The sequence below is a fragment of the Pelmatolapia mariae genome, linkage group LG6 (genome assembly GCF_036321145.2).
Source record: "Pelmatolapia mariae isolate MD_Pm_ZW linkage group LG6, Pm_UMD_F_2, whole genome shotgun sequence".
Lineage (NCBI taxonomy): Eukaryota > Metazoa > Chordata > Actinopteri > Cichliformes > Cichlidae > Pelmatolapia > Pelmatolapia mariae.
Genome location: NC_086232.1, coordinates 44,353,874 through 44,370,629, shown reverse-complemented (window position 1 = coordinate 44,370,629; position 16,756 = coordinate 44,353,874). Strand labels below are relative to the sequence as shown.

The 16,756-nt window shown below is 51.0% G+C and overlaps 3 protein-coding genes across 7 annotated transcripts in view; 1 reads left to right on the top strand and 2 right to left on the bottom strand.

Annotated features, from left to right (window-relative positions):
* sptbn1 (spectrin, beta, non-erythrocytic 1) overlaps window positions 1–2,012 on the bottom strand; it is a 28,906-nt gene extending 26,894 nt beyond the window's left edge. The window contains exon 1 of the mRNA XM_063477140.1: window positions 1,724–2,012. The gene's annotated coding sequence lies outside the window, so the exon portion shown is untranslated. The remainder of the gene's footprint in view (window positions 1–1,723) is intronic.
* Window positions 2,013–2,935: 923 nt separating this feature from the next.
* Window positions 2,936–7,286, bottom strand: polr3f (polymerase (RNA) III (DNA directed) polypeptide F). Of its 2 annotated transcripts, none has more exons than XM_063477149.1 (9): window positions 7,093–7,286; window positions 5,651–5,768; window positions 5,477–5,544; window positions 5,323–5,390; window positions 5,139–5,251; window positions 4,639–4,782; window positions 4,380–4,487; window positions 3,844–4,035; window positions 2,936–3,770 (listed from the first exon to the last, which is right to left on the bottom strand). In XM_063477149.1, exons 2-9 carry the CDS (start codon window positions 5,705–5,707, stop codon window positions 3,693–3,695), a joined length of 828 nt encoding a protein of 275 aa, XP_063333219.1. In that variant the 5' UTR covers window positions 5,708–5,768; window positions 7,093–7,286; the 3' UTR covers window positions 2,936–3,692. The 2 variants fall into 2 exon arrangements, with proteins under 2 accessions (XP_063333219.1, XP_063333218.1); XM_063477148.1 differs by lacking the exon at window positions 7,093–7,286 and adding an exon at window positions 6,174–6,324.
* Window positions 5,533–15,775, top strand: dzank1 (double zinc ribbon and ankyrin repeat domains 1). Of its 4 annotated transcripts, none has more exons than XM_063477145.2 (20): window positions 5,533–5,627; window positions 8,428–8,644; window positions 8,725–8,872; window positions 8,955–9,021; window positions 9,113–9,152; window positions 9,371–9,593; window positions 9,824–9,941; window positions 10,034–10,147; window positions 11,604–11,687; window positions 11,761–11,883; window positions 11,960–12,121; window positions 12,193–12,427; window positions 12,503–12,606; window positions 12,727–12,810; window positions 12,888–12,990; window positions 13,699–13,754; window positions 13,840–13,917; window positions 13,999–14,126; window positions 15,226–15,300; window positions 15,616–15,775. In XM_063477145.2, the coding sequence occupies exons 2-20, from the start codon at window positions 8,536–8,538 to the stop codon at window positions 15,764–15,766; spliced, it is 2,202 nt and encodes a 733-aa protein (XP_063333215.1). In that variant the 5' UTR covers window positions 5,533–5,627; window positions 8,428–8,535; the 3' UTR covers window positions 15,767–15,775. The 4 variants fall into 4 exon arrangements, with proteins under 4 accessions (XP_063333215.1, XP_063333216.1, XP_063333214.1 ...); XM_063477146.1 differs by lacking the exon at window positions 5,533–5,627 and adding an exon at window positions 6,653–6,834 and having other exon boundaries at window positions 8,524–8,644; XM_063477144.1 differs by lacking the exon at window positions 5,533–5,627 and adding an exon at window positions 6,654–6,834.
* Window positions 15,776–16,756: the final 981 nt, after the last annotated feature.

Genomic DNA, 16,756 nt, shown 5'->3' with positions numbered 1-16,756 from the left:
ACCCGCTCAGGTCTGACGCAGATCACCGGGTGACGCACGAGGTCGCAGCGAGCTGAAGTCAAAGTGATCACAGAACACTGAGGAGGCCACGCTTCACCTCACTGGCGTCTGCAGGTGTGTTTGTAAGCGAGCTCGCCGCTGCGCACGAGGAGGGAGGAGTTATTGGATTTACTCAGCACACAAACAGCCTCATTTCCTGGAGCGCCGACCCCGCCCGGCAACAGGAAACAGCTCGCCGCTCTCAGCAGGCGCACACAAACATCCATCAGACTCTGTGTCCGACACGCCGGGCTTTCTACGGCGAGAGTGAACAACAAACACGCCGGAAGTCTCCACAGAGCTTCATCGGGCAGTGAAGTCTTCACTCTGCAGAACCAGGCCCAACCGGTTCTTTGGTTTGTGGGGGGAGAACAGAACCACCAGAGAACTGAAGTTCCAGGAACCTCTAAGGAACATTACTGCAGCGTTATCAGTGAACTAACCAGAACCTTTACGGAAGGTTAGTAAACCGGGCCAGGAACGCCTCACCGAAGGTTCTGTTTACGTTTGAAGAACATTCCCTAAACGATCAGCTGATCGATTAGCAGAAAACAAACCACATAAATATTTAAACCAGAACCCCGAGAATGCCATCCATCACTTCCTGTCTCATTAGTTCCACTTATAAAAGTTGCAGCCATTAGAACATTCAGTCAACGTTCAGGGATAGGAAGCGAAGCGTTACGGGAACACCGGGGGGTTGCTCCTGTCGTTTTAAATGAGTTTGTTCACATAAACACAGACGGCTCTAATTTCTAAACCAGGACATTTTCCTTTATGGAGGAGCTTTCAGGGAACGTGAAGGTAACGCCAACCACGCAGGGACCTTAAAGAACATGTCCTAAACAAATTTATGGGATGCTGGATCCCAGCTATGCAGTGTTGGGATGCTCCTAACGCCAGAAAAACATTCCCAAAACGTTCACACAACCAAAAACTGCTGGTTCACTGGCTTCCTGTTAGAGGGGAACCTTTAGGGAACATTTCATGGACATACCTATAAGGGAACTGTGACCCTGACAAACGGTTTGGGAACGCTGGGATGAGAATCCGTGTGTTCCCATATGAGCCCTCAGGTTATCTTTAATGTTCCGGTTTGGGTTGAAGAACGTTCTGTGAAGGTTTGGGGAACGTTGTGGTGTTTTATTTACATGTCCTGTGTGTGTGTGTTTGTGTGTGTGTGTGTGAGAGAGGCAAACACAAACAGAACCGGTCACGCTGAGCGGAACCTGACGGGAACTCTGAGGAGCTGTGTCCGGTTTCTGGGCCTCCCGCCGCTGTTTTCCAGCACTTTCTCCGGTCGGAGCGGCGGCTCTCGGCGTGCTCGGCCCCGCGGAGCTCCCGCTGAAAGGAGCTGTTATTGTCCGGGACGCATACACTCCTCACCTCCTCCTCCTCCGCGGCCACGCCTGTTTGTCTCCTCTCATGGCGCACCGTTATTCTCATCCATCCTTACTAATGGCTGCTGGCGGGGACGAGCCGCGGACACGCGGGCGGAGGAGCACCGCGGCGCGGGCCGCGCAGCGGCGGGGAGCGGCTCCAGAGCCTCCGGGAGGGACCCCGGAGCCGCTCCCCGCCGACGCTGAGCGAAGTTATGGAGGAGCGGAGGCTCCGGTGCGCCTCTCTTCAATCACAGCCACATTAGAGACACAATAGAGACAGTAGAGACCAGGACGCTGCTTACCTGCTCAGGGTCGGAGCGACACTCCAAACTTCAGCGGAGGTGAGGAAGAGTCCGCAGACCGGAGAGCACAGAGGAGGTGGCGGGGGCTGCTGCTCCTGCTGCTGCCGCAGGGGATGACGGGAAAGAATCCGCACTGCCCCCTCCCCCCGCTCAGAGGGTTCGGGTCTGATTCTGGGCTTCGGGTCCGCCTGCAGAGCGCCCCCTGCAGGCCGCAGAGAGCAGCAGCAGCTTCAGTTGATCCGAATCGGAGGCTCTTTATTCCACAGTTATTATTATTGTTGTTATTACTGTTATTTATTATTATTACTAATATTGTTATTGTTACTATTATTGTTGTTAATACTGATTAAGAGGCCACATTACTTTCTGACACGAGTCCCGAACACAAACATGAGTTTTAATGAGGATAAAAACATTTGCTAAATAAATGATGACACATCCTGTTAAATATCCGTGTTTTACAGTTTTTATGATACGTGCTCTAATAAATCTCTGTATGTATTCACGTTGCACACATTAAACTTTGTAGTTTATAATAAATGAATGAAACACAGAACCCTCCACGCCTGCAGTTCCTCTAGTGTGCAGCAGAGGCAGCAGTGAGTCAGTCCTCATAGACTCCCATGTTTACGGCATGTTTACAGCTGATGCAGAGAATTTCTACCTTCACACCTGTACCAAATCATGCAACCATGCACCTGTTTACAATGTTGGGGGCGTGGCCTCTGTGACTGACAGGTGCAGCATCACCTGAACTGCACCTCTGGTCCACGTCTGTCCTGCTGGAGCCTTCTGGAGCATTTTAATGACATTATGTGAATAATAACACGGTCTGTGACAGTTACTGGCAGCTGAGGCTCATGGGTAATGCAGTATTTGGACTCCTCCTTCACAGCGTTTCTCGCTGAGCTGACGTTAGATATGAAACATGTTGTGTAACGTGATCCGTGCTGACAGTCAGCACCGAGCCCATTACGGCCTATGGAGCTGCTTAATGGCGTCTGATGGAAAACATGGTGGCCTAAAGAGGGCTGCGATTGGACAAACACACAGAGTGCATCAGACAATAATAGAGATAATCTGAGTGCTGACCGTCTCCACATCGATTCACCGTGAGGCCCATTAGCGCTTCCACAGGCTGAGAGGAGCTCCGTGACCTCCTCAGAGATTCAAAGAAAACCACGCAGAGACAGACAGTAAACGCCACACGGCTAAGTCTCCACCCACTTTATTCATACACCAAATCACGACACTCGTGGACCAAAATGATCACAGAACAGATTGAGTGTCAGAGCGCCTCATCAGAGTCCTCTGGTGTTCTTCAGAACCAGAACTGAGGAGGTCCAGGCCAATGTGACCGCTGCTCTTCCTCCCAGAGACCGCGACCTGACAGCCCGCGCTCAGGGCCGTTTCCCCCGCCTCGTCCCTGAAACCAGCAGCCAAAACTTTAAACATGAAGGTGGAAACGTCCACGTGTTCCCTTCAGCTCAAACAACCAGAAACGGCTCTGATTGGCTGCAGGTGTTTGCCTCCCTGCATAGCAACCACAGCTCCACCTGGTGGTCAAAAACTGGTTCCACAAAAGAAAAATTATTTTTCTTCTAAATCATTTTATAATCAGGACACTGGAGCTCTCTCTCTCTCACACTCACACACACACACACACACACACACACAGTCAAATAAAAATATGCGGTTGTACTACAGAGCGTCCGCAGGTGGGAGCGGCATTATACCGAAACAGCTGAGAACATGTGACCATGATGGGACCAATAAGACGACCCCAAAGATTAACGATGTCAAACAGAAACATTGAAGCAGCTCCAGAAAACAAACGTTCCGCCTCCAGAACCAGAACCGGGACACACTGCTGCACGCCATCGTCACAGGAACTAAGGCCGCCAGCTTCTTCACGTCTGCGACAAACAGGAAGTGAAGCTTCCGTCACAGAGAAATGCGTGGCGTGGCTTCAAAAGTCCAACCACTCGCTCATGTAGATGCAGCTGGATGGCGAGATTTCCCCGCCCTCGTGGCAGTCGTCGAACACCTGCGGAGAGGAGACAGGATGAGTTCAGGTGCCCTGAGAGCGGCACTGGGTACATGTGGGCGCAGCGCATTACCGGGCACAGTCCACAGGGCGTCTTGACGAGGCCGGTGGGCTGGATGATGGTGTTCACGCCGCGGTACAGCTTCATCTGCCCGTCCACGCTGCCCACTGTGCCCTCCTTGGCGGCGATCACGGTCATCTCCACCTTCCCGTCGTAGATGAGCGTGTTCAGGATGGTCTCAATGTCGTCCATGGACAGGTCCACCTGAGGGAAGCACACACACCAGATTCAAACGCACAGATAAATAGGTCCGTGCCGTCGACCCCGCCCTTTCACCTCGTCTCATGGTCGCTTTCATTCACCTGACCAGGAAAGCAGATTGGCCAAAGATCAACTAAACCCCGCCTTAAACACCTGGACCCGGGTCATTAGGGGACTGTTTACACGCAGGACGAGGTATAAAGTCTACGCTCCCGCCTCCTCAGGTAACGCTCACCTGTCTGAGCATCTGAGCCCAGCTGCTTCGAATGTGTTTCTAATGAGTGTGTGTGGAGCTGTCTGCAGGTTAACGCTGTGCTGTGATTGGTGCGTCTGAGGTGTGACGTCACCTTGCTGATGCCCAGCTCGCAGATGTACTTCCAGACTTCGTGCGACGTGGCGAAGGAGCTGTTCCTCTGAACCATCGGACTCTGCTTGCTGTCCCGCGCCGCCTCCGCCTTGACACAGGAAACACAGCGAGGGTCACATGACGGTTCACACAGCTCTGAGACAGGAAAGAAGGCCACCCCGCCCTATTCCCGCCTCAGAGCGCCGCTCTGCCTCCTCCTGCTGGGCGCCGTTTGGACAATGAAATAAAGTTTTTTGTACCTTGCTCTGCAGGAACTTGAAGCACTGCTGGTTGAGAACCTCCACGAACTCGGACTCAAAGTCCTGGTCGCTGTACCAGGCGCCGCCCGTCACAGAGCGGTCGGGCTGCAGGTTGTACAGCATGTACACCTTCTTCTTCGAGGCCTGCACAAACACGCCAGCGGAGAGGAAGTATGACATCATCACCGTCAGCGTTTGTTTACAGGAAACACACGGAGACGTCGCGTCTTTTTTTTTTTTTAATTTACTTATATGTGTTTATGTCCAAACTGTTTTATAGTTTCCATATTTTTGCTGATTTACATATTTTACAGATGTTTGTCGTAAACATCTATAAAATATATATAATTAGAATTTAAAGTTTTTTTTATTTTTCCACATTTTAAGATGATTTTTCTGCAGATATTTAAATAAACATTGACTCTTTCAGCAGCTAATGTTATTGATTATTGATCAGCGATAAGGCTGATACAGCCGATTATTGATCGTGACGGACTCACGGCCACAGACTTCACAGCTTTGATGAGCTTCTTGCTCTCCAGGTTCTTCAGGATCTTGTTGATCTCGGTCAGAGGCAGGTTGCTCTTGAAGCGGATGTCTCGGCTCCAGATTCCTGCAGAGAGAAGCAGACGTCACGGCGCGCCACGGCAGCGAGCCAAACGGGGACAGGAAGTACTTAGTTACCTTTGTTTCCTGCGTCCTCGATGATCTGATAGACCAGCTTCTCCTGGTTGTCTGAGCCCTTCATTTTACTGAGACAGAACAGACAGGAAGCAGCTCAGACACCAGCAATTACCTGACAGGAAGTACACTCCTACACCTGTGCGTGTGTGTTTACCTGGTGCTCTGAGAGTCCTTCAGCCTGTACAGGAGACCTGCACTGTTCCTCAGCAGGTCCAGCTGACCCTGAAACAAACACCACCTCATCAACCTGCTGCCCGCTCAGCGCACAGAGTAAAATAAAGCGCCATTCTCCTCACGCTCTGGAGGTGAGTGACATCATCAGACTGACCAATGAGAGCAGCTTGTTGATGGCCATGGCTCTCTGCTGTGGCTCCAGGTGAGGCATGTCGTTCTGAATCACCTGGTCCGTGATACCGTGAGGGAACTGCTGACACAGCTCTTTGATCCTGAAACACACACACACACACACACACACACACACACACACACACACACCAGGTAAAAATCACAGTAAACCTGTTTCTCTTTTTAAACTCGGAGTTTTAATCGTTTTCTGCTCCTGCTGTGTCTCGGCTGCTCAGGCTGCACATGAAGACCAGCAGGCACGAACTTTAGCTCAGAGGCGCCATTAAAGACCAGAACATGTCCAGATGTTGGTCGTGCGACGCCAGCTGATGACTCTGATTAACGCCGAAGTGACCAGCAGTCCGGCGCAGTGTGAACGCGCGTTCATGACCTGCACGCAGGCGCTGTGTGCGCGAGCAGAACCGTACAGGCGATAATTGCGACAGTATTCGGCCGGAGTCCGGTGCGCGGACAGAGCGGCCCGCCGGCCCCGCTCCTCCCCTCACCTGTTCTCGACCTCCACGGGGTCCGACAGGTTCGTCTCCTTCTTCACCTCAGCCATCTCCAGCGCTTCCTGCCTGCGCGGGGCTGTTACTAAGTTAGCCTGTGAGCTAATATTGTGACTGACTGCGAGCACACGCTGGGGTCCTTCCGTGTCCCAAGCGACCGGAAGCGTCCTGAAATCCGCCTGATTAAAAAACACACCGCGGTCAGATCCCGACCTTTTGTTTGTGTTTAAGCATAGATACCCGGCCTCACTGTTTCATAGTATTTCTTTCTTTCCTTCTTTGGTTAATTTTATTTAAAAAATAAATTTCTTTGACTGGTCTTTTTCAGCGGCCTCTGTTCCTGTGACGATGACGTACAGCAGCTTGTCCCGGTGATTTATAAAATATATCATTTATAGAAATATATGAATTTAAATTTTAAGGTCATTTTTCACCATTCCTTCTTTTTGTGTTTTTAAATTCAATGTAAACTTTAAAGGGTACGTTTCTAACAGCGCAGCACGCAGAGGTGGGCGGGTACTACAACCCAATGGCAGCACCGCCCACCTCTGTCGTTTAGGCGTTTAAAACAAGCGTCCCCGCGGACAGAGCCCGTTGCTATGGTGACACTCCGGTAAACTCGGCAGCAGTCCCGTTGATCACCTGGGCCTTCATCCAGGTAAGAACACTGTCTCTGTTTGTTTTTATTTACCGGCGTGTCCCGGCCTTACGCAGCTCATCGAACCAGAACCGGCCCCGTTCAAAGGCTCAGAAAAAACAGTGAAAATAAAAGCAGCTTCAGTCAAACTAACAAAGAGACGGTAAAGACACGGGGACCAATCAGAGGCTTTGTTCAGGTAAACCTTCAGGAAAACAGGAAACCCTCCCAGAAACCTGAGATGTTAACACCTCAGTCCTCTCAGAGGAGAGGACTCACACCAGCAACTTGCATGTCCCACTGGGTCACGGGTGGTGGAGACGAGTGTCAGGCCTGATGTAGATGGCTGTGAGACCCGCTGTGACGTTTGGAGACGACAGATGAGAAGACAGACAGACGTCACTGGGAGCAGGGGCGGATCTAAAGACGTGTTCTTAGGGTGGCATGGAAATCAGATGAGGTGGCAAAATCAAAGCCGTTTCTTTACACAGGTGTTTCATTCTGTAATATGTATTAAATATGGTTAAATACATCAAATGCAGTAAGCATACATGTGAATGTATACATAGTCTGTTTAATTGGCTTTAGACCAAATAATGAAACATCTCAGTTACTTAAAACATGTGAATTTAGATTTTCAGTGTTGTATAGTCTGTATGATAAATAAGTATGTAGCCCAATGAGGATAACATCCAGAAAGCTACACATGTTAAAATTAAATTAATGTGGTGGATCAGCTAGAACTTCAAACTCTTTTTATGAATGATAGATCAGCGGTCCCCAACCCCCGGGCCTCGGACCGGTACCGAGAGTTGAGGCTCAGGTGTGAAATGTATGGTTTCCAGGGTTTTTATCGGTTTTCAGCGTTATTTTGTTATCGTTTTTATCGATAACTCGGTTTTCCTGGGTCTTTTCGCGTGTGTTATGAATAAATCTTCTTTTTTTCGGTACCGGTACTAGTTTTATTTTGTTGTATTTATCCGCGACACCTTAAAGGCCGGTCCGTGAAAATATTGTCAGGCATAAACCGGTCCGTGGCGCAAAAAAGGTTGGGGACCGCTGTGATAGATCATTTTAACAAACAACATTTTCATAGAAAGAAAGAGTGGGGCAAGTGTCTGCACCGTCTGCTGGTTCTAGCTCAGAGGATGGCGACCAGCCTCCAGGAAAGGCTGCAGCGCCCGGCAGTGGGTCAGCACTGGCTTTGTTCTTCCAATTAAAGGTTCTGGATCAGGACTGTTCAGTGGGGGAATCACTCCAAAGCGGTTTGATTGATGTGGCCGCACTGAGCTGCTGAGAACTGCAGAGCCGGTGTTTGCAAACCGCCGTAAAGCTACAGGAACATGAGCCATCACCTATGCGGCCCAGGTGCACGTCGACATCCCCGCCCTCCTGTCGGACACCGCTCTGGGAGTTCGTATCCATCAGGCTCCTGCCTCGTTTCATGGACCGATGCTAGAGCGACCAACGCGTGCTGCGTGCTGCCCGGCTTCTGTGTACAGAGGGTTCATTATCGCACCTGTTGTTATGATATGAGGTTCTCTGCTCTGTGCAGCAGCTGTCGGTTCTTTGGTTTGTTCTCTGTGCTGTGAAACAGATCCATGTATTTTACAGATACAAGATATGTTGGGACAAAGCCGGCGAGGACGTCTCACTGAGTCTGAAAGGGAACCGAACAACTGATTTATTGACTAACTGATTGGTTGGCAGACGGTTGTTGTCATGGCAGCAGGGGCAGTGTCAGCTCCGCTCATCATTCCCATCATCCACCTGCAGACTCATCGAGCCAAGAACCACATCGACACGAGCACACCTGTGTCCATCCAGTCAGGTAGAACACCAACCGTCTGCTCATCCACCCAGCATCCATTCATCCATCCAGCAGGTCATGTGACAGGTGTGTCTGTGCAGACTCTGCAGGTGTTCTGATCTTTTACACTCTGGATGGTTCAAAGCCGGGGGCGGGGCATCGTGGAGCAGCAGGCAGCAGCAGGAAGTACAGCGAGCCCATCCTGCTGCCTGCAGGCCGGGTGACAATCCGAGCGGTGGCTGTCACCAGGTGAGTGGTCACCTGACATCAGTGTGTACCGGCAGCAGATGTTTTCACAGTGTAGATCAATAAAGTTTACGTTTGTCTGCAGTGACGGCAGAGAGAGCTCCATAGTGACGAAGGTTTTCTCTGTGGATCCTTTGGACGACTTCCTGCAGGTAATCGCGCACCTGCCTGCAGCAGACCACATTTCCCAGCTGCCCCTGCACAGACCTGATGATTCACAGAAATGCTTCCTTTACCTTCCAGCCTCCGCCTGAAGGAACATCCTTTCTTGCTGAGACCTCAGGTGTGTTCAGTTAAATTCAACTTTATTCATAATACGGTACATTACAACAGGTACCTCAAGTCTTACCGTACTGACAGGTAAAGACGTACAACATTACAGAGAAAACTGACCAATCAGAGGATACTGTGTGGGCAGCACTCGGTGACAGTCGAAATGAAGAACTCCACCTTAACCTTGGGGGGTAAACCTGCTCTTTCTCTTCATCTGACCAATCACAGAGCTTCACACTTCCTGTTTCCTGTGTCCAGAGCCAAGGATGATGGGAAATCACTCCCTTCAGTCAGGCCCTCGTTTTCTGAACGGTCGTCATGGCTCTGAGATCGGCGCCCAGCTTGCCTCGTCTCACCGCTCCCAGCCTGCGGTTTTTAGGGGGTCAGGTGACCTGAGGCAGCTGAAGAGCACGGAGACGACACGAGTGCAGCGAGACACCGACTTCCTGTGGTACGAGCACACGGTACAGCCCTCCATCAGAGCCAAAAGTTTGTGGACAGCTCATCAAACAGAGCCGGTGAACGTCCCAAGAAGAAGGAAAATGAGAAAAACATTTTCTTTTCTTTTTAAATAAATACATTCAGTTTGATTGATTTCCACTCATTAACACATTGGCCAGGTGTGCATACTTTTGGCTTCACAGTGTAAACCAGATGAAGCAGCATTTTCTGTGCATCCAGGTGTGCTCGCTGTCTGCGTCGCCGCCCCTCCGACCCGTTCGCTCAGTTCTGCGCTCAGTGTGGAGCGGCGCTTCCTCTGCTGCCCGGTCACAGGCTGCCACCTGCTGAGGGAGGACAGGTACTGCATGCACTCACCTGTAAGAGCATTGCCACGTCCAGCTGATCACCTGACGCTGAATCTGTGTGTGTGTGTGTGTGTGTGTGCGTCAGATGTTGCTGTGTGTGTTCTGTGGGGCTCTAGTTCCCGCCAACACACACACCTGTTTGGTGTGTGAAGCTGCCATCGATCAACAGCTGCAGCCACGGGCGGGCATCACTCTGCAGGTACACACACACAGACACACACACACGCAGACAGACACACACACGCAGACACACACACACACGCAGACAGACACACACATGCACAGACACACACACACGCAGACACACACACACATGCACAGACACACACACGCAGACACACACACGCACACATACAGACACACACAGACAGACACACACACGCAGACAGACACACACACACACACGCAGACACACACACACACACACACACGCAGACAGACACACACACGCGCAGACAGACACACACACGCGCAGACAGACACACACACACACACGCAGACACACACACACACACACACAGACACACACACACACACACACAGACACACACACGCAGACACACACACACACACACACACACACAGACACACACACGCAGACAGACACACACACACGCAGACAGACACACACACACACGCGCAGACACACACACACACACGCAGACACACACACACACAGACACACACACGCAGACAGACACACACACACACACGCAGACACACACACACACACACGCAGACACACACACGCAGACAGACACACACACACACGCGCAGACAGACACACACACACACGCGCAGACACACACACACACAGACACACGCAGACAGACACACACACACACGCGCAGACACACACACACACACAGACACACACACACACAGACACACACACGCAGACAGACACACACACACACGCGCAGACACACACACACACACGCAGACAGACACACACACGCGCAGACAGACACACACACGCGCAGACACACACACACACGCGCAGACACACACACGCGCAGACACACACACACACGCGCAGACACACACACACGCATACAGACACACACACGCAGACACACACACACATGCACAGACACACACACACACACACACACGCAGACACACACACACATGCACAGACACACACACACACACACGCAGACACACACACACATGCACAGACACACACACGCAGACACACACACACGCACACATACAGACACACACATACAGACACACACACGCAGACACAGACACACACACACACACACGCAGACACACACACACGCACACATACAGACACACACAGACAGACACACACACACGCAGACACACACACACGCAGACAGACACACACACGCAGACACACACACACACACACGCAGACACACACACGCAGACACACACACACACACACGCAGACACACACACACATGCACAGACACACACGCACACGCAGACACACACACACACACGCACAGACACGCACAGACACGCAGACACACACACAGACACACACACACACGCAGACACACACACACGCACACATACAGACACACACAGACAGACACACACGCACACACACGCAGACACACACACATACAGACACACACACACAGACACACACCCTGGTGTTTACCTGTGATGGCATGCAGGGTCATGTGATGTGTGTCTGCTGTGGAAGTGGGAATCCAGCCGACGCCTTCAGCTGTCTGACCTGCGAGAGCCGCTTGCAGCAGGTAAGCAGCTGCTGACCACACCTGTACAGCCTCACCTACAGACAGTTTAACTGTTAACTCCTCATGGCTTCAGGTGGGCGGAGCCAGGAGCGGTGTGCCCTCTGACCCAGGAGCGCACACCAGGATGTTGTCCTGCACCAGATGTAAACGTTTAAACCGGGGCGACGCGAGATTCTGCGACTGGTGTGGCTCCAAGGTAAACGCACACCTGACACCTAAAGCAGTGTGGAGTGAGGCATTGTGGGATTTGTAGTTATACCGTGTGTTTTCAGCCCGCCCACGCTGCCCGCTGTGTGACGTGTCAGCGTTGTGGAGCGAGTGCACACCCGTACGCTTCCTACTGCACCGCCTGCGGCATCTTCCTGGAAGCACCGGTCCCACTCGGATCCTGCGGTGACATCACACGATCGGTCAAGGGCGCCGCCAACCACCAGGTATGTCGACATCACGCCTTCCACGTGTTTCCTTTGATTCCAGCCAGTCAGCTCCCTCCTTTTGTGTGCAGGTGGGAGTGCAGACTGCCTGTGGCGCCACCTGGCGGGCCACTGCCTCTTTGCACCCTCCGCGAAGTGTGAAGATCGCCGCACCCACTGTGGATCAGTGCACACAGACTGTAGGACTCTATTACCCATCAGGCACTGAGCTGCAGAGGAAGGAGCAGCACAGAGCGCTACAGCTCCTCAGGAAGCAGGTGCAGAGCGACCGCCACCCACCGCTCACTGCCATCAGCCCGGGACGAGGTAAAACCCAACTCACAGTCTCAGGGGGCGGAGTTACAGAGGCGTTCTTCCATGTGTGACACCTGTCATGTTCAGGTTACTGGAGGAAGCAGCTGGATCACATATGCGCTCACCTGAGGAGCTATGCCCAGAACAACGCCCCCTTCAGGGCGCTGCTGGGAGAGCCTCATCTGGGCCGGGTAAATCACACCTCACACGCCCTTCACCTGTCCAGCAGTGACATCGCCGTGTGTTAAATCAGAAGGTGGTTTTACATGAGCAGGTGCAGGCAGGTCACTTCCTGTGGTGTTTCCTTGCAGATGGTCTCTGCGGTGATTCAGGAGGATCGCCATGAGTTCAGTCTGACCGTCAGCTTCGCAGCAGCCGAGCTTAAAGAAAAACAGGTGTGTTTGGAACAGGTGGGCTGAGCGTAGAACATCGTGGTTATTTAACGAGTTTAACGAGTGGGGTGTGGTCTCAGGTGGGTGCTGACGATGACGGCATGGGATCTCCAGGTGGAGGATTTGAGCTCGCCAGCTGGACCAAGACTCTGAGCAGCGTTGCAGAGCGAACAGGGTGGACAGGTGAGAGCCCATGTGACACACAGACATTCAGCTCAACATTTCAGCCAATCAGAGTCCTCGAATTTCATCAAAACTGACCTCAGACCTGTGTTGGTCCGATTAACCAGCAGCCATGTTATTGGTCAGATACCTGCTGGGGAGTGCTCTGGTGTTGGCCAGTCAGAACAGAGTAGAGTGTGAAAGGGGCGGGACCTCTTTATGTTGTATCATTACACCTGAGCTGAGCTGATAATCAGTACGTCAGTTAGCATAGTGATTGATTCAGATTCAGAAGACTTTATTTATCCCCGAGGGGCAATTAAGAGACTGACCTTGCCGACCGTACATACACACAAACATCACGTTGGGCAGACAGGTCAGGCTGGGTAGCTGGTCGGTCAGCCGCACAAGCAGAGACCTGGAAACGAACAACAATGGAAAATGCACAACATGAGGAAAGACGAGGAGAACAAGAACCAGACTGAGCTCCAACAGCGAGACCAGTCACACCTCAGCACAGGAATCATCTCACAACACAGAAGACAGAAGCTTGGAAGGCGTTTGGAGGGGGTGGGGGGTGGGTGTAGGTCTGTGTCAGTGTACATGCGTGTGTGTGCGTGTGAGTGTGTGTTCCGTGTTCAATCGAGAGAAAGTCTGATTGATTTTTCATTTACATCAGCCAATCAGAAGCTGCTGATCGATCTGTGCTTTTATTTTGGTGTCGGACAGGAAGTGACCAGCTCTCGGCTCCGCCCTCCAAACCTTACCTGACGCCCAAACCGCCGGTGAGAAATTCCGCCCACAGCTGAGTTCACTTCCTCGCTGATTGCGCCTGTTCATGCTCCTCTCTGATTGGCTGTCTGGCTGCAGGTGAAGGACGTTCAGCTGCTGAAGGAGCTGGGTCCGGGTCGAGGTGAGGTCAGCGTCATCCTGCAGCTCCTGGACCAGGTATCAGCCTCTGCGTGCAACCGACAGCCTGCTCAGGGTCACCTGACACGCTTTACATTTGTGTGTGCGGTTGTTCGCCAGGGGGCGGACCCTTCCTGCTGCCGGAGCGATGGCCTACACGCCTTGGCAGTTGCCGTGGTAAACGGTCACCATGACGTCCTACCTGTTTTGTTGCAGCGAGGCGCCGACGTCGACCAGCAGTCTGGACGGTAAGACCAGGTTTTTATTTTATTTTACAGCCAGAACGAGGTGACGCGGGAGCTCACGTGATCCCACAGGTGTGTCTGCTGAGGGCCCGCCCCCAGTACCAGAGCAGCGACCCCGAACCGGAAACTGCTGGCTAAGGGTAAACGTAAATTCAGTAAAATCATAATTCACGTCGGCAGTAATGACACCCGGTTACGCCAATCGGAGGTCACTAAAATCAATATTGAATCGGTGTGTAACTTTGCCAAAACAATGTGGGACTCTGTAGTTTTCTCTGGTCCCCTCCCCAATCAGACCAGGAGTGACATGTTTAGCCGCATGTTCTCCTTAAATTGCTGGCTGTCTGAGTGGTGTCCCAGAAACGATGTGGGCTTCATAGATAATTGGCAAACCTTCTGGAGGAAACCTGGTCTTGTTAGGAGAGACGGCATCCATCCCACTTTGGATGGAGCAGCTCTCATTTCTAGAAATATGGACCAATTTATTAAACCCCCCAAAATATGACTATCCAGAGTTGGGACCAGGAAGCAGAGTTGCAGTCTTACACGCCTCTCTGCAGCTTCTCTCCTCCTGCTACCCCCCCAAAAACCCATCTCCATAGAGACTGTGTCAGCTCCCAAAAAGACAAAAAACAAACTAAAAACCAGCAACAAACAACTTAAACATAAAAAATCACAAAGAAAGAACAATACAGTATCCACATCTGAACCAAAGAGTAAAACAGTGAAATGTGGATTATTAAATATTAGGTCTCTCTCCTCCAAGTCTCTGTTAGTACATGACTTAATAAATCGATTTGTTGATCAATTATTATCAGCTGATTTCATGCATGATTCTGATTGGCTGACAGCTCTCAGACCCGTGGATCGAGCAGACGGACTCTTTTATAACTTGAAGAGCTTTCACCTTCAACGTCTTCATTCATCATAACAGCATCCCATAGACTCCGCCCACTTCACTGTACTTACCTGAAACTTGCCCGCACACTGGTTGCTTCAGGTTCTGGATGAGGTGTGATGGAGCCCTCTGATTGGTCCTTGTAGCTTCCATTATTTAGACCCTGTGATGCTCGTGTGTGCTGACACTCCTCCTCCTCCTCAGGATGAAGAACACTGCTCTGCATGAAGCTGCAGCTCTGGGGTCTGCAGGTGTGCCGTGTGCTGAGGTCCTGCTCAGGTGAGTCGGAGTTAAATGCTGCATTCAGTGTCTCTCTGTAAACACGGCCGCCTGCAGGTGTGTGTTTCAGAGTGAAAGCTTCTTAGATCTTGAATGAAAGTGAGACGGTTGGTGTGGCAGCAGTGTGCCGGGTCACCAGCGTAATGTTACCAAGGCAACGAATATGAATCCAACTCCTGCCTTTTTTTTTTTTTTTTTTAGTCCCACAGACTGAGATTGAAAGTTCCAAGTTGCTACTGAATGCAGCACAGTACCTGCAGTTGTTGCTCCTCCCACTTGTCATAATGACATCATCCTCTCTGTCCCTGGTTTCAGCTGTAAGGCCAACGTGAGGCGGAGGAACGTTGCGGGTCAGACGGCGTATGACGTGGCGGCGAGCTCGGGCTGCGGCAGCATAGCGTCTCTGCTGGCGGCTCAGACTGGACTGGACTTACTGGGCAAACTGGGAAACATGAACTCAAGCTGAAGCTGATTTTTTTCTGATTGGTCTGAACGTGAAGTGATGTGTACAGCTCAGAAAGTGACATCACTTCCTGTCAGCGCAGACATGCAGATTACAGATTTTTGACCCGTTCAGTCCGGCTTCCACTGAGACCGCTCTCTTCAGGGTCTCTAAGGATCTGTTGATGGGTTCTGATGCAGGAATTGTTCTGTGATCGTTTTGCTTGGTCTCAGCGCACCCTTCGATAGCACTGACCATAAAATCCTAACGCTAACAGGCTAACAGGTTTTGGCGCATATGTCTGGCTCCGCCTTACCTGGTTTACCTCCTACTTATCAGACAGGAGCTTTACTGTTGGGACTGACAGGTTCGCCTCTAACGTCGCCCCCCTAACCTGTGGGGTTTTGGGTCCATTATTATTTTCTTTCTACATGCTTCCATTAGCTGGCATTATTCAGTCATTTCTATGCTGATGACATTCAGCTGCATGTGTCTTTTAAGCCTGCTCAGCTGGACGTGCTGTCTAGTCCAGTGCTTACCTCAGGTTTCTGATTGGCTTTCTAACAACTACCTTGTTTTAAACACAAACCGAGACAACGATCGTAACTCGTCCTGGACTACAATCTGAAGTCAGTCAGGTTCTTGCTTCTTTCGGACTCTTCTCTGGGCCTCGACTCACATGTAAAATCTGTCTCGTTCCTGTTTCTTTTATTTAAGGAACGTTTCTAAACTGTGACATATGGTCTCCTCAGCTGATCTGGAAAAGTGTTCATGCATTTGTGTCGTTGTGTTTAGATTATTGTAACGTCCTGTTTACCAGCTTGGACAGATCTTCTCTTTCTCGCCTCCAAGCTGTACAAAGTGTTTCACTTTAAACAAGCTTTCTGTTGATCAACGCCTTTAACATTTTTTATTTACATTTAACCTTTTATATTGTTTATTGTTTATATTGTCTATTTTATTACTAACGTTCTGTTTATCTTAACCTTCGCGTACAGCGCTTTGTGACTGTCT

Bases quoted from the DNA above. Each gene is read 5' to 3' on its own strand.
- polr3f (XM_063477148.1), bottom strand. From the start codon at position 6,229: ATGGCTGAGGTGAAGAAGGAGACGAACCTGTCGGACCCCGTGGAGGTC. The intron at 5,769-6,173 runs GTGAGGGGAGGA...TGTGTGTTTCAG, and splicing joins CCCGTGGAGGTCGAGAACAG to GATCAAAGAGCTGTGTCAGC. The intron at 4,488-4,638 runs GTACAAAAAACT...TCCTGTGTCAAG, and splicing joins TCAAGTTCCTGCAGAGCAAG to GCGGAGGCGGCGCGGGACAG.
- dzank1 (XM_063477145.2), top strand. From the start codon at position 8,536: ATGGCAGCAGGGGCAGTGTCAGCTCCGCTCATCATTCCCATCATCCAC. The intron at 12,428-12,502 runs GTAAAACCCAAC...TGTCATGTTCAG, and splicing joins TGCCATCAGCCCGGGACGAG to GTTACTGGAGGAAGCAGCTG. The intron at 12,991-13,698 runs GTGAGAGCCCAT...GGTGTCGGACAG, and splicing joins AGAGCGAACAGGGTGGACAG to GAAGTGACCAGCTCTCGGCT.